At 43.3% G+C, this 16,408-nt stretch overlaps 1 protein-coding gene across 1 annotated transcript in view; it reads left to right on the forward strand.

Annotated features, from left to right (window-relative positions):
• TEX11 (testis expressed 11) overlaps window positions 1–16,408 on the forward strand; it is a 1,326,855-nt gene that overhangs the window by 1,032,004 nt on the left and 278,443 nt on the right. The window contains exon 25 of the mRNA XM_086918299.1: window positions 7,195–7,267. Within this exon, the coding sequence (XP_086774425.1) occupies window positions 7,195–7,267 (73 nt within the window). The remainder of the gene's footprint in view (window positions 1–7,194; window positions 7,268–16,408) is intronic.

Consider the following 16,408-nt stretch of genomic DNA (forward strand, 5'->3'; position numbering starts at 1 on the left):
CTTAAGAGCTTACCTGAGGGTGTCACTTCAGATTCGCCGTGGGACACGATTCAGATCCGAAACCACTTCAACCTCAACCGTCTGGGCACTCAGGACTTCGCTTTGGTAACCAAGACTGTATCTGGGAAGACTCTGCTGCTTCTGGTGTCGTTGTTCTGACAGTCTTCTGCAACATCTGTGACTGTGCTCCATATAGGTTCTTCACAAGGCCTGTGGACATCCAAGACACCCGTAGGAATTCCCTTTGGAGTGAATGAGTCACTCCCCTGCATCTGCAGGCACGGCAATGAAGTTGACCGGTCTACTATTCCTGAGCATCTATAGACTTTGGAAGGTTCAGCAACACTTGTGGTGGTTCTGCAACTCCCTTGAGGCCTGCCCTGTCTTCATAGCAAGTTTGAAGTCAGGATCCCTCATCGGAAACGCTGGAGCAGTACCCTGTGTACCGTGTCGACTTGCTGTTGCCAAGGCTTGTTGACTCTCTCCTCCAGAGATCTTCGGGCTCCAAGAAGCTCCAGCCTCAAGCATCTCCTGCAGTCAAGATCTTTGGCTTATGTCCACTATGGTAAATTATGGCACTTGACATTTCCCTTGCAGGACATCTTGGGCAAAGCAAAACTTGGGACAGGCTTGTCCCTCATTTTCACTGGCCCTACATATATCTAAAGACACCAAGGAGTTTTGTCGCTCCTGTGTCACTTGCCAAGCCAGTGATAAGTCATGTGGCACTACAAAGGCCCCCTTAATTCCACTCCCAGTGGTTGGGGTTTCCAATGAGAGGGTAGGTATAGACATTGATGATTCCTTAAACCCTCCAACAGCACCAGGACACAGTTATTTCCTACTGGTGGTGGACCATGCCACTAGGTATCCAGAGGCTTTTCTACTTAGGACCACTACTGCTCCTGTGGTAGCTAGGGCCCTCCTGGGAATCTTTTCCAGAGTGGGCTTTCCTAAGGAGGTCTTAACAGACAGAGGTACCAACTTCATGTCTAGTTATATCACTGCAATGTGGAAAGAGTGTGGAGTAAACTATAAGTTTACCACACCCTACCATCCACAGTGCAGTGGGCTTGTTGAAAGGTTCAGCAATACCCTAAAGGGTATGATCATAGGGACTCCCAGAAAAGCTTTACCTACAGGGAGGTTCCTCAGAAGGGGTTGGCTATAGCCCATTTAAACTTCTGTTGGACATCCAGTTAGGGGTCCCTTGTGTCTAGTTAAGGAGGGCTAGGAGCAACCTCTCAAACCTCCTAAATAGGATATTGTGGACTACGTGCTTGGTCTGTGATCATGTATGGCGGAGTATATGAAGAAGGCAAGAAAAACCTTGAAGCCAGACAGGGGCTTCAAAAAGCTTGTCATGGCCAAAAGGCTTACCAACCAGGACAGAAAGTGTGGGTGTTGGAGCCTGTGGCCCCAGCAGCTCTCCAGGACAAATCGAGTGCTCCCCACACAATCCTTGAAAAGAAAGGTGACGTCACCTACTTAGTGGACCTAGGCACTCCAAGACGTCCCCACAGGGTACTTCATGTGAGCCGCCTAAAACTTTTTGTAGACAGGGCTGACATGAGCTTGCTCATGGCCATTGATGAGGACAGGAGGAAGAGACTGACCCTCTCCCTGATCGCCTCCCTCAGACGCTCTCCCTGATCGCCTCTATTGATGGGTCAATTGATGGAGTAGCCTTGGCAGGCATCCTCACTGACCAGCAGCAAGCTGCTTGCAGGAAGGTCCTCAATGAGTACAAATATATGGTTTCTCTGACACCCAGCCAAACGACCTGGTGTACAGTTATACGTGTGAGGGTGCATGAGCAGGATACCCCTTTGACCCTTGGAGTCCATTTTCCCGGGTTGTGAGTGCATCAGCTATTACGATATATAGAGTGGTCATGCATCATTACGCAACGGCTAGCTCTAAACTAGCTGTAACGAACTCTGTTGTGTTTGGTGTCAAACATGTTGGAATCATACCCCAACAGTGTTGGAGGTATGATTCCATGCACTGTAAAGCTCCTCTGGGAGGCACTCAGTGCTCCCGGTACCATTCATCTAGACCCGGACAGCAAACTATGGCTGCTGCCGATCCGAGACACGATTCTGCCCTCCTGTAGCTGAGCCAAGCTTGAGCAGGAGAAGGTAGGACAATAGGTTTCCTGTCATAGGGAGCTGTGACCACCTCCCAGACACGATTTAGTGTATTGGGACAGGGTGGGGGCGCCACTAGACTGCTTTGAAGGGCACATTGGGTGCCCTCCTTGCATACTCCAGTTGGAACCAGTTCAGGGTGCCATTGGCTACCGCTCTGTCGCGAAACTGGACAAAGCACATGGGATCATCCTCCCCACTGTCTAGCCCTCCTGTGCAAGGGACGCCTGAATTCTCCCAACCCTTTCCTTAGGGTACATAAGGGCTTACCTGTGGGTTGCTCTTCAGATTTGTCCTGGGACAAGATTCACATCCGAAACCACTTCAACTGTCTGGACACTCTGGACTTCGCTTTGGGAACTGAGACTGCGACTAGGAAGACTCCTGCTGCTCCTGGTCTCGTCGACTTGCCAGTCTTTGGCAACGTCTGCGCCTGTGCTTCATACAGGTTCTTCACAAGGCCTGGGGACATTCAAAACCCTGAAGGATTCACCCTTGGAGTGAAGGAATTACTCAACTGCATCTCTCAGGCATCGCAACAAAGCTGACCGGCCTGCTGTTCCTGAGCTCCTATGGACGCTGGAAGGTTCAACAACACAGGTGTTGTTCTGCAACTCCTTCGAGGCTAGCCCTATTCTCACAGTTAGTTTGAAGTCAGGATCCGTCGTCGGAACAGATGGAGCAGTACTCCAGTGTACTGCGCCGACTTGCAGTTGCCAAGGCTTGTTGACTTTCTCCTCCAGAGATCTTCGGGCTCCAAGAAGCTCCTGCCTCAAACATCCCCTGCAGGCAAGATCTTTGCCTGCACTGCATCCTCTGCACCGTGGGCCTCCATCCTTTGGTGAGCTGCTTGAGGTCCTCTATCGACTCCCTTGCCTCCGGCCTCTGGGTCTTCTTATGGGTCTTCTTTGGCTCCAGTGGGCTCCCCTGCTTGCTTGGGACCTGCTCTGACTCACCTGCTTGTGGTGAGTCACTTGGACCTTGCTGGTCCCGACATTAAACCTTTTTTGATGACTACGTTGGTTGCCTTTGCCAAAGCTTGTTGGTGCCCCTGCCATTCACTGACTCCTTGGCTCTTGACATCCGTTGAGGGACAGTTCATGAATGGGTCCGGGTCTTCCTCAGCGTCGCCTGGTCCGCACAGTTGCAACTTCAAGAGCACCGTCAACTCTCCAGCATCCCTGACATCGGTGGGCATTTATCTTCCGTGCCTCCTGATCACTCCTGACGGCATAGACTCTGCCCCCGCGGCTTGCAGCTCCATTCTCGACTTAGGTCGTTGTTCGCATTCCACTATTTTAGTATATGGTTTGGTCTCCCCCTCAAGATCACTGTGTATTTGTGCTACTTACGTGTTCTATTTCCAAAGTATTGAGTGTATTGTCATTATATCTCTGGGTAAGAGATATTGCACTGTGTTATTAAATGTTTATAATAAATAAAAAAAATTATAGCTACTCTGTGGGGTTATTTTTCACTTAACCTACACCATAAGATTACGTACTGGTAAAACAAGCTGCTTTACACTCCTTCTGGACTAAGCCTGAAGGCTGCTCTCGGCAGCTTCCACTTAGAGAACTTTCTAAAGTTGTCTAAGACCACTAAAATTACCATAAGGGTTGTCTGGATTAGTGCAGGATGCTTCACTTAAATAAGTGTGCACCATATACTAAGCCAGCCTCCTACAGACAGTGATAGAGGTGTGGTGTGGCTCATGATCGCAGTAGTGTAACAGGTGTTATTTTTATTTGGTGTGGTTGTGCTATAGCGAGATATAGTTCTTTTATCTTAGCCCAGTGGAGATGTTTTGCAGAGCGAGCTGAGTCCCAAGGGGAGAAGAGCGATGTTTGCATCCGCTCTAGCAGAGGTATTTCTTGTTTGGTAGCAAGAGGAGCAAATTTGATAAGAAGGTAGATTTTGGTTAGCAGATCAAACTTTCAGTTATTTGGTGTAAATCCATTCAGTAGTTGTTGAGAAATTTAAGGGAAAGCAAATAAGGATATCTGGGCAGAGCCTAAACACAGATTTCATGGTGAGATCTGATTGGCTGTCAGTACTTCAACCAGAAAGTGCTGGCACCTATCTAGGGACCAAAATGACAGGACCCCATTGAAATGCATTGTATTGAATGGCAGGTTTTGAGGGTCACAAAAAGAAGAAATGATTTTCCCACAGGAGTTATTGAAGGTGCTCCAGAAGTAAAAAGAGATCATATTTTCTATAAATTCACACCATGTTCCTCAGCCATATGAGAATAAAGTCTGACATTCTCAGTATAACATGTACATCAACTGGAGCAGCCTGTCACATGATTCCCGTGTGTTCTACTGCTGCCTCCCAGAGTGTTCTAGAGAACAATTAGAACACTAACAGTCTAGACAAAGCACATGGGATTATCCTCCCCACTGTCTAGCCAACCTATGACAAAAGTATGGCACATCTGAAGCCATTTTGATTTAATCAAACTGTTGAAACTTAAACCATTTAATTTAGAAAGGAACAAATGAAGGGTTTCATTTTGTCATATAAATTACGGTTAGTGCTGTAAAAAGAAAAATTTGGACACGTTTAAGTGAGTTCTCAAATATCTTCTTCTATTTTCATTAAAACATTCTCACATGTAGACTGAAACATGCACTTTCAACACCAGCAGAAGATTGCCATTTATCTACAGTATTCTGATGAGCAACTAGAGTGCTACAATCCTGAATTTATGCCAAAAGTGAGGCATATCTGACCACCATCTTGAGGGAATCAAAGTGGAAACCTATAAGCATTTTCTACTGAGGATGCTGCAGTAAATGAGGAGATTAGAGAGCTTCCTAACAAATAAGTCTCCCAAGATGGCCACCAGAAAGAAAAGAGCCCAAATGTAGCTTGAATATCACCAAACGTAGCCCAAGTAAAGCCCAACGCCAGCAGAGTGCAAAACACCAAAACATATTGGGGTTCTTTATAAATGTGCATAAAAGGGTTAACACACACTAACCATTCCGGAAAGGAGTGACAAAACAAAAAAAATGAAACATATGTTTTTATTTGCTGCCTTCCGCACTATTAGAGGGTGCCAAGTTGAAAATGCTGCCATTAATGGTTGCTTTCTGTGAGAGTGATGTGCCATTCTTATGCTTAGGGGCAGATGTATCATCCGTTTTTTTTGTCGCAAACGCTGCGATTCGGAAAATAGCAGCGTTTGCGAGAAAAAAAAACGGGATTTGGAATGTATCATTCAAAAAGCCTCGCAATATTAAGGAATCGCTAATTTAGCGATTCCTTAACATTGCGAGGCTTTTAAGAAAAGGCAAATTGCGATTTAATATTTGAAATGTATCAAGCATTTCAGTGTTGCGATTTTTGACTAAGAATTCACAAATTACCATCAACTTGTAGTTGGTGGTAACTTGCGAATTCTTTTCAAAAAGCGCTTTTTTTTATTCTAAAGGTGCCATATGACGCTCATACATGCCCTTAGGGCATGTATGTGCGCCATATGCGTACACATATCAAATTCAGGGGTGCAGCAGGGTGTCCTTAAGACACCCTTGCACCCTTGAAATTATTCTCAATTTGCGATTAGCTTATTGCTAATCGCAAATTGAGTATAATTTTACATTCATTCCTATGGGCCTCCTGGCCCATAGAAATGAATTGGAAATTATTCCTTAATTGCGATTAGCAATTTGCTAATCGCAATTAAGGAATTCTAAGGAATCGCTAATAAATAGCGAAATTCTACATACATACCATTTTGCACTTCTCAAATAGCGATTCCTTAACAATCGCTATTTGAGAAGTGCAAAATGGTATCTTGATACATCTGCCCCTTAGTTTTTAAATTTCCTGACAGTATTGTATCCATCTGATAAGACAGAAACATTATATTTAATCAACAAATCAATTTTCAGGTATGTGAGTTAAGTTTAATTTGGAGAAATAAATGACTGAAAATGTATATGTGTATGTGAGAATGTTATAAGAGAGAATCAAATATTTGATCAACGAACTCAATTTTCAGGTTTGTGGGTTACATTGAATTTGTAGGAAAAATGATTGAAAATGTGTATGTGAGAATGTTATAAGAGAGCATCAAATATTTTTGAGAAAATATTGAAACAATATGAGGTAATGTATAGTGGTTTTGTGTGTGGCTTTGTATGTTTAATAACAGGTGAGTAAGATGCTTTAAAAGTGTGTGAGAATGTGACAGTTTATCTGATTTGCAGAATATGTGTATTAGGAGCTGGTTCACAGTCTGTTGCTTTGAATCAATTTTTTGTACATTTGCTGCTTATTACATGGCGGAATTGGTAGTAAAACAAAAATGGTGGATTAAGAGTTAAACATTTCATTAGGAAGGCATTGAAAGATGTGGAAATATTTACATGTGTCTATATGATGCGCTGTTCTGAAAGAGTGTTTTTCTTTACATTCTGGGTGTTGTAGATCTGTTACATTAGATCTTTCCGAGAGAGTGACAGTTCTAAAGGGAATCATAATACCACTCTGACTTCTCAATACCTGTAAGGGTCTGCCTAACTCATAAAGCCATCAGGTCAAAGATCTTTCAAGGAGAGTGGCAGTTCTACAGCGACTCATAATACCACTCTACCTCCTTGATGCCTGTAAGTGGCTGCCTAACTCTTAAAGCCGTCAGGTCAAAGATCGTTCGGAGAGAGTCGCAGTACTAAAGGGACTGCTACTCTAACTCCTCCATGCCTGTAAGGGGCTGCCTACCTCATAGAGACATCAGGTCAAAGATCTTTCAAATCATACAAATGAAAACGATTCTGTGTTTGGTCCATTTGGGACTAGTTACAGCCTCTGCAATGCAGAGTTCTGCAAAACATATTTTTATCAATTGTCCTTAAGAGAGACTAGCAATTCTATATCTGCAACTGAAAGCATACCAGACATCATTCTCATACTAACATTTGTAAGATACCTTTTTGAAACTCATTCATCATGTAACTTCATTAAAACTGAGTAAGAATAAGTGAGTACTGTAGAAGTGACGTTCTCTCTATGCTTCTCTTCTCTTCAATAGATTGATCTTCTAACGCAATCTTTGGAGCGTATTAATTTGTGTAGGGAGATCTGGACAGTACTAAAGTCATCAGGTGAGAGTAAAATACATGAATACACTAAATGATAACCTAGTTTCAGCAGCAAAATCATATGTTTAATAGCCTAAGCTTTTTGTGTTAATGCATCTGTGTCTGCTGCTCCAACATACTGCATCAAAAGCAATGCTTAACCTGTGCTAGTGTTTGCTTGTGGTGGCTATTGGCACACATTTCGGGACTGGAACTTATCATTCAACATTAAATTTTGGCCCAGAGCAAGAAAGGAAAAGGCACAAAAGGATTAATGACAAGCATTGGCATAGCCAATAGGTCTCACTTTTGGGACCTTATAAGTATTTACTTATGCAGCACAATATCCTTGGTGCAACAACATCAACTGTTGCATGGCTAAACACGTATAAGATCCCAAAGGCGAGACCTATTCGCTATGCCAATGCTTGTTTTGGTTGTTTCCCTGGCATCATTTATGCATCTATCAGTGCAAGTTCTTGAATACATAAAAAAAGTGAGAGAAAAGGAGCTGGTAAACAAGTGAGAAAGAGAAAGCAAAAACGCGGTGGGGTGGGGGCTGAGGTGAAAAAAAGTGGGGAGAGACAACCTAGCTTAAAACATATAAACATGTTTCGCGTATGGCCATTAAACAGCTGCTTGCTGATCACATAAAGGGTACAGTTAACAGAAAAACATACCGCTTGGTGATTTGTGGGGGTGGTGTTGCTAGGGGATGTAAAGGGAGGGCCCAATGAGGTCTGTGAGGATGTTTAGACTCCTTAAAATAAAGGTGCCTTAGAACGGAGAGGAAGTTGGTGAGTCTGGGCGCAATTTGCTAGGTCCGAATTGCCAGTCTGCATTTCTCCTATATTGGAGGTATTCACGGAATGCCTGGATCAAATTAGAAAGGGAAAGGTATGAAGACAGGACTCGCAGCCTGCGCTCTGTTAAATTAGTTTTCTGTCAAGGGAAAACGGAGAACTGTTCAGAATAACATTGTGTTCCCAGCATTCGAACCTAAACACCCTACAAAATATAAATGAAGCTACTTCCTACAAACTCGAACCCAAAATTCTAAATAAACAACAAGCATTGGCCACGCGCGAGCGGCTGCGATATGTGGTGGGGGAGGGGGAGAAGCAGGAGTTGTGTGCGCGCACGGCCAATGCTTTAAGAGGTTCGCGCGCGCACGCTACGGCTTGCTGTAGTCAGAATCCCATATGGCGTGAACGCAAGCACTAGGCCAGCCAAAGCAGCTTGTGGTTGCACTTTTTAAAGCCCCTACTAAATGTCTCGCAGACAGCGCATGCGCTGGCTCAGGCGAGACCTAAAAAAGGGAGAGAAAGATAGGGAAGTGGTAGCACGGAGAACAAGCACTGGCAAAAGCTAGTTGCAACCAATTGTCTTTGTCAATGCGTCTTTTGTTAGTTAGCCACCTTGGATGCACAGCTGCCATCTTTGAATACATTTGTAATATTTGAACAAACCTGTTCAAAGATGGGCATGGTGGGTGAGGATGCATCCATTGCGGTCTGTAATGAGTGGCAGACTCTGCTGTGGTTGTACCAACTTTTATTGTAAATTTCAATTGCAATAGATCACCTGAGGTCGCTCCAGGAAGAGTTCAGCTTTCAACTGCCAATCTCAAGCATTCTACAGAACCCCTTGGACACCCCATTCCACAATGGAACGTATAACCTCAGAGAGCAACACCATAGGAGTTTAAACATAAATTAATGAACATGCCATTCACAAGGATGAATACTACTCAGTCCTCTATCAATGAATGTGTAATATTTGAGCAAACTAATTCAAAGTTGTCCGTGGTGGATGCGCACACATCCATCTTTGAAAGCATTTGTACTATATATGTAGATCTGTTCAAAGATGGCTACGGTGGATGCAAGCACTTCAGCAGTGTCTTTGAATGGATGTATTCAATTAATACAAATCAGTTTTATGGTCACCACTGTGCATGTTTTCACTTGCATACTAGGGGTGGCCATGTTGAAATGGGTAAAAATCCTTTTTATAATGGACTCAAAAAATTGTTACAAATATCTGGGAAAGGGGCAGAAGAAGGAAGTGACAAGCAGGGATGGATAGGAGAGCAACGGTGAAGTGGAACGGGCAGGAGTATATGAAAAGAAATTAGCAGGATGGAGAGGGGTGGTGAAGCAACAGATAAGTTTGGGCGTAGAGTGGTAAGCAACAGAAAGTGGGTGTAGGGCCAAACTGAAAGCAAAAGTAGCACATGTGGGGGAGAGCAAGAAAACATGTATTCCCAAAGAAGTCTTAAAAGAACCTAAGTAAATTAGTTCCCATAATGCAAGTAACCTCATCAGTAGAAGGATTTAAATCAACCGATCAGAATACAGTGAGCCAAAAATGCTATTGGGCAGGAAAAACTCAAGAATAGGGAGGATGTCAGGAACATATGCGTAGCATGCGTCACTTGTAGTCAAAAGACAAGAATTTGTCTGGAGCCTGTACAGGTGCAGAGACACCAAGATATTAAGTGCACTTATGGTTTCTTACATTTTAGTTATTGAGAACATTATTTTGTGAATTTTGAGTTCATGCACATACAGAAACAGATCAAGAGGATGGGAATTCTCTTACGTCACTCCTAAAGGGGCATATTTACAAGGGCTTTATCTCCACTTTTTTGGCTTTTAAAGCCAAAGAAGCGGAGATAAAACTATCGCCCTATTAACAAGAAGGTGCTAACATGCATTAGCGCATGTTAGCACCATTTTACCCGACGCCTCCCTTTGAATCTCTAATGAGATGCAAAGTGTGCTTCACTGGGCAGTACAACCTTGTAAATATCGCTGATGTGCACATCGTGATATTTACAAGGCTGCCAACACATTTTAGCAGACGTTAGTTTTGGGCAAAAACTGCTGTTTTCGCCGAAAACTGTCTGCTAAAATGCAGATTTAGGCATACCTAATATATGGGTGGATTGTGCTGATACGAACCTCGTATCAGCAAGGTTATCACCGTTTTGCAGGGAACATCGCTGGAAAACCAACCATGCTCCCAGCAAAACAGCGATTTCCCCGTTATCGCTGGTAATTATATCGCCCAGGGGAAACGCGTTCTAAATAACGCGCTAACAGGGCAATATAATCTAGCGAAGGACGGCGATAAATAGAAAAGCGTGCTTTGTGTTTATTTATCGCTGTCCTTGTAAACATGCCCCAAAGTGTTGAATGAACTCCTACTCCAAATCAGAGCCTTCTCCTCTTCTTAAATTCTTGTAGAAGCTGAAGGTCTGGCTTTTCAATTAACTGGCCTACCATAGGCAGGGCAAAGCAACACCTGCTTAGCACCAGGATACCCTCACTGGTGATAGTGCGCTTTACAAACACACATAACATGTACTTAATATAGAATGTAGGTTTATGTAGCATTCTATACTTTTAAGATAGAAGCTGAAATGATGAGTGTCTCATGTATCTTTCCTAAACTAAGATGGTGCTCACGTGATGAAGCTCTCAAAAGTGAACTAGAGAGAGGCAGCCATCTGTGAACTCTAGTATATCAGGATATTTATTTGGTAGAACCTCGCTTCCGAATGGCATTGTAGACTGCTCACTTCTCGCTCAGTTTGAAGATTGAATTGTCCTTTAGTATTGTCTTGTTGTTGGAGTACCACAACCAGCTTTGTATGGATTTGGAAACCTTGTTAAAGGCTATAGTATTCATGATCTACTTTAGTGACCTGAAATGACATTCTTTTTGAGGAGTGGCAATCTTTCATTCCTTCTAAAGACTTTGAACCACATATTTGATTTGGTGTCCTGAACATAATATGACTGATTCGCAAAGGTAAACTTACACTTAACAAGTGTTTGCTATTCACAAAGGTACTTTACGAGCAGCATCTTTATCACTGGGGAGTCTCTGCACAAACAAAATAGGACAGTCCTATCTTTTAATATGCGCAGACTCCAGAGTCGTAAGGATACTACTCCTAAAATGCCTTGTGACTAGCAAACAATCATACACTTACACAAAAGTCTACGCTTACCTTTTGTGACTCTGGTCCGTTGTTAACTGCACTTAATAGTGCGGCTGAGTTTTTTTGCTACTTTGCGGAGTTCCTCGTAGTGCAACTCTGCGAACTCCGCCCAGGCTTAATTACAAGTACTGAAATGTTCTGAACAGTAAAGCGAATACCGACCGTGCTGCAATCTGCCCAAATGAGTTTATAAAGGTATCAAAATTAGAAATCCATTGCAGCACGAGGTTTGCTGCTGTAGAAAATTCTGTGGCTTTGCCTATGGGTCACTAATTTTGATGTGCCCTGGATATAGTATCACACAGCAGGTGAAAGGGATTCAAACAATAGTTGATTAAAACAGCTCTACTAGCTGAACTTAGTAACGTATTACACTCCCACGTGCCCTTTCAGAGTGGATACATACACATAGCATGCTAGTTATGCTTGATATAATTTTGCCACTTGTATCTATGTAACTAAGCACTAGTACATATATACAATAGTACTATAATACATAATACTATACTACGATAAGCTCGCTCCCCTTTACTACCAAACTCATCTGTCCTTATGCCTCTACGAGAAAAGGCGTTGTTCATTTGGGCGCTATTTAATATCACTCAATAATGATGTACCCAGAGATTAAATGAAAGGTCTGAAGCCAGTCCTTCCCCATATCCTGATCTCATTCATACCCAGACTGAGAGAGATTCTAGCCCTACATGCCATGCCCTACTGGCCACTGTAACGTGATCTGTGAACTGTCGCTGCTGCATATCAGATTGGGTGGTACAAAAGGGGGTGGTGATGGACGGAGCATCTGAACCAATCAAACACTTACACCCAGTCAACAGATCTGGGTTTAATCCATCACCGTTCTTTAGCCCACTCTGCCACCCCAGTTCAGACATGGCCATATGCAAATCAGTCTGACCCTGTGCCTCATGGGAACAGTCCAGCCCGAACTGCCAAGCCATGCCTTCCCTGGACCGAAAACAAGCTTCCGAGGACCGGTTTCTGGCATTTCAGCCATCTTCAGCCCGGCTTGCTTGAATCCAGTGGCAAAGTGAGCAAGGGACTCACGTCTGAGCATACCCTGCCAACTTATGGCGAACAAAGTGGTACAAAAGTGGGTGGTGATGGACGGAGCATCTGAACCAATCAAACACTCAAACCCAGTCAACAGATCTGGGTTTAATCCATCACCGTTCTTTAGCCCACTCTGCCACCCCAGTTCAGACATGGCTCAGCTGCTTCCAGGCGGGGCCAGGCAGTCCACCTCGCCGAGGCATCCTCGTTCACAATCCTCCCCACCCACAAGCGTTTAATGTCTTCCTCGATTGCCTGTTGGCATCGCCATACCTAGGCATTGAACGCGTGGTGGTGCAGGGTTCGTGACTGCTGCCAACACAAGCTGTGCTCAAGAAACCCGTAGGAGCGGGGCCTGAGTATACACCCATCTGTGAGCTCACACTGGCTTGGCATTAGAGGAGGCCAGAGAGCCCTCAGCTGCTTTGGCTTACCTGTAGGTTCTGCGAACACCGTCGCTGCTGGGGCTAAGTGCCCAGCAACTGTGATAAATAATGCAGGCTGCTGCTCTATCGGGTGCCCTGGGAAATTCCAAGGCTGACCCCGTTCACCGAGTAAACTGGTGATCATCGCCATGCTCGTGCGCCCTCCCCCCACCTGCATCTCTCTCCGCCCCCCAACACGGTCAGCATCCATGCACTCCGTTTGTAATAAAGATGCTATATTATGTTAGATATCTGGAACGGTGCCCATGGGATGTCACCTCAGGTACCGGAGTGTGTAATCCAGCATATGGTTATTCTAGATTCACTCGACAGACTCAGAGTGTCTGTGATAGTTAAACGCAAAAGCAGACATCTCGGGAGTATTTGGAGACCAGTATTTCTCATCTATCCCTGGTCAGGGTTGTGGGGCTCGAATTGCTGCCTCACGCGACTGCATGGCTATGGAAAAGCAACAACGTCTTGCCAGGGTGGCGCCATTGTGGAGTGTGACCATTGTGTGCTGTGGCGAACCGCTGTGCCCGCAGACTCAACGCATTGTACTAAATTCACGTAAAACCTGGTGCAAAAGAGTTTGGGCAGCTGACGAGCCTGCAAGGCTTCCAATGTGCTTGGTTGCATCCCCCTGTATTCACTCTCCTATTCTTGTCCTCCTCAGGAGGATATTTAATACTTTCAATGGGTAGATTCACGTTTGAATTTTTATTGAAATGTTCTCATGATTTCTTCTCATTCAGAAACATTATTTATCTCCATAATGCTCCAATGCATTTCGAGCTGCAATTGCTCTTCTTCAGGGAGCTATTGCTGTGAACAGAATCATTACACACTAGTTTTTAACATGAAAATATATGAATACGAGGTTGTACATCTGTGTTGTTTTGCATGCATTTGGCACTCGTGATTTGAATAACTTGCAACATATATTATACGATTCTATTATCGTCCACTTTATATTGTAACCCAGTGATGTGAATGTAATTTCAAAATATAATGCCATTGTGTGTAAAAAATGTGACATTCTACCAACTACTAACGGTGAGTCAGCCTGTTGTTACTTACGAGTTTGGCGAACTCGTCGTTTTCAGCCATGATTGTAAAAACTGCAAAGAACGGTTAACATTGACGTTAAACAGGCACTGATGCTCGTCTCAAAATGTTCGTCACAAAATACGAGCTTAAATCTATTCGCTTTCCCACGTTACCCAACGAGCGTAGTTAGTTATGAACACTTACTTTCACTCTGTGACGAAAGTTCCCCGGTATTGTGGCAGTCGATTTGATTCTCGTAAATGAAACGCATCAGTTTTCCTCCTGTATAAATAACCAGAAATAAATATAGGACTGTGTGCGGCTGCCATATTGTGACGTCTATACACTGATAATAATGAATAATGGGCTAGGTGCGGCGAGTAGCTCCCGTGCCTGCCGTGAGAAAAGCAGCGGACATGTATAGAATGTTGTCAATTGATTATAACGATGCGGGGAAAAAAACTAAGTGAAAAAAGCGGTACGAAAAAACATAACTTACGATTAGGCAATTACTTGTCTATGTGAATGACCTAAATAAATATGGTGTATATGACTGTGTGGACAAATATATTAGACAAATATTCAACAATCTTCAAAAAAGGCAACAAACATTCTCTTGGTACAGAACAATATTAAAGTGTTAGTATGAGCTTATGTGATGACATGTTGATGCTGATTTAAAGATAACAAGCATATTCTATTCGTTCGTTGAGACCATTTGGTCTACATGACTGTAGTCTCATCATCCAGTGATTCTCCCTTCTAAGGAGGTATTTATTATTGTCTCTGCCTTCCTCTTTCTCGATGACTTCTAAGACCAGCAATCTCAGTTGAGATATGTTGTGTTTTGGCTCCATGAAATGCGTTGCGATGGTGGATTTGGTATTTTTGGTTCTGATATTAGATTTATGTTCATTAATCCTTATTTTAAGGTTTTTTTTCTGTCTTTTCCACATATACCTTGCCACAAGGGCATTTCAATAGATAAATAATGTTCTCTGTATACAACAATACCACACTCTATGGGGTTGGAAGCAATGGAATATACACTGATGCACACAGACCTGGAAACTTCAATGCAAATATTTCTGATGGAGTTAATACATTATACCCTATATCAAAGTTACTTCAAATGACAAAATGAATGGTATCTTCAGCTCACGGGAACATCTATGGGCAATTGCACAGCACCGGCGTATGCGAATCTGGACATGCAGAGATTTGAAGAACAACACATCTTATCAAACCCAACTTGGAAAAAATCACATAAAGGCTTATTTCCGGTACATCGATGACATATTCATGATATGGACAGGCACACACGAAGAAGCGAGAATGGCGTTGGATGCATGGAATATGATAGATGAACGGATACAGTTCACCAGTGAAATATCTGAAAAGGAAATCCCTTTCCTGGACGTTTTAATCTCAAGAACAGACGGCGATTTAGAAACGGATATTTATTGTAAAAAAACTGATAGGAATAATATCTTACATTATAATACCCATCACCAAACATAGTAAAAAACACACATGCCACTCTTGAAGTATTTCGGGGTTCCCAAGGCCTACACGCTCCGGAGATAACCCACTCACACTCAAGAACTGTTGGCACGGAAACTGTAAAAGGCAAAGAACAAGTTTATTAAGACCCCATGGGGTGGTGGTACACTCAAACAGCACCCTTCGGTAATGCAAGAGGTATCACACCGAACATCGGTGCAACCTCATATTATATACAGTTTTGGGTCAATAAAAGTTAGGCGGCACAAGTTAAGACACATTTTCGAGACATATATGGTCATGTTTTGGAATACTGCCAGCTCATTGGAGGGGGGCACAACTCCGCTGGTCAGTTTGGTGCACATTCCTGAAGATCTACGGGTCAGTGGAAGCTGCGCATGTGCGGCTTGACCAGTACTAAAAATAGCCTGTTGCTGGGCAGACAAGAGTGGTCAGTAGAACGGACAACGGACTAAAGGGCACGTCGGCCACGAGGCCGCTCATGATCTAAGATGGCCGCCGCAACATTCAAAATGGCGCTCATCATATATAGCCAAGTTAAGGAGGACAACGTGTAGGTTCAGCTAATCGCTAATGCGAATGGGCCAATTACGATGATGAGAGTGAAGAGGATCGTATCTAATCCGGAGAAATGTTCAATAAGATTAATGGAAATGGAACAAAGATTCAAATCAAGAGGGTATCCTCCAACTATTCTGGAGAAGGCTAAACAAATATGCGCAGGAATGAACCAAGAAGATCTATTGGAAAGCAAAGAAAAATCAGAGAACACCAGAATGGTGATGGTATCAAGATTTTTTTTTTTTTTTTTTTTTAAACCTTTATTGTACCTTACAATATTACACAGCCATTGGCCTACAACCCATAGGGCCGGCCGCAATCATGTACGGATGGATACATTGCACCAGGTTAAGGCCTCAAACTGGTTATAGTGGTTAGAAGAAAAGTGACAATTACAAGGCAAGTTGAAAGGCACAGTAATAGCGATAAGTTGCTGATCAATAGAGGTTTTAGTTTTCTATTTTTTATAAAAACAACAAAAAGAAAACAACAAAGAAATCACATTGCGGTCACCAATGAATA

The sequence above is a fragment of the Lissotriton vulgaris genome, chromosome 4_1 (genome assembly GCF_964263255.1).
Source record: "Lissotriton vulgaris chromosome 4_1, aLisVul1.2, whole genome shotgun sequence".
NCBI lineage: Eukaryota > Metazoa > Chordata > Amphibia > Caudata > Salamandridae > Lissotriton > Lissotriton vulgaris.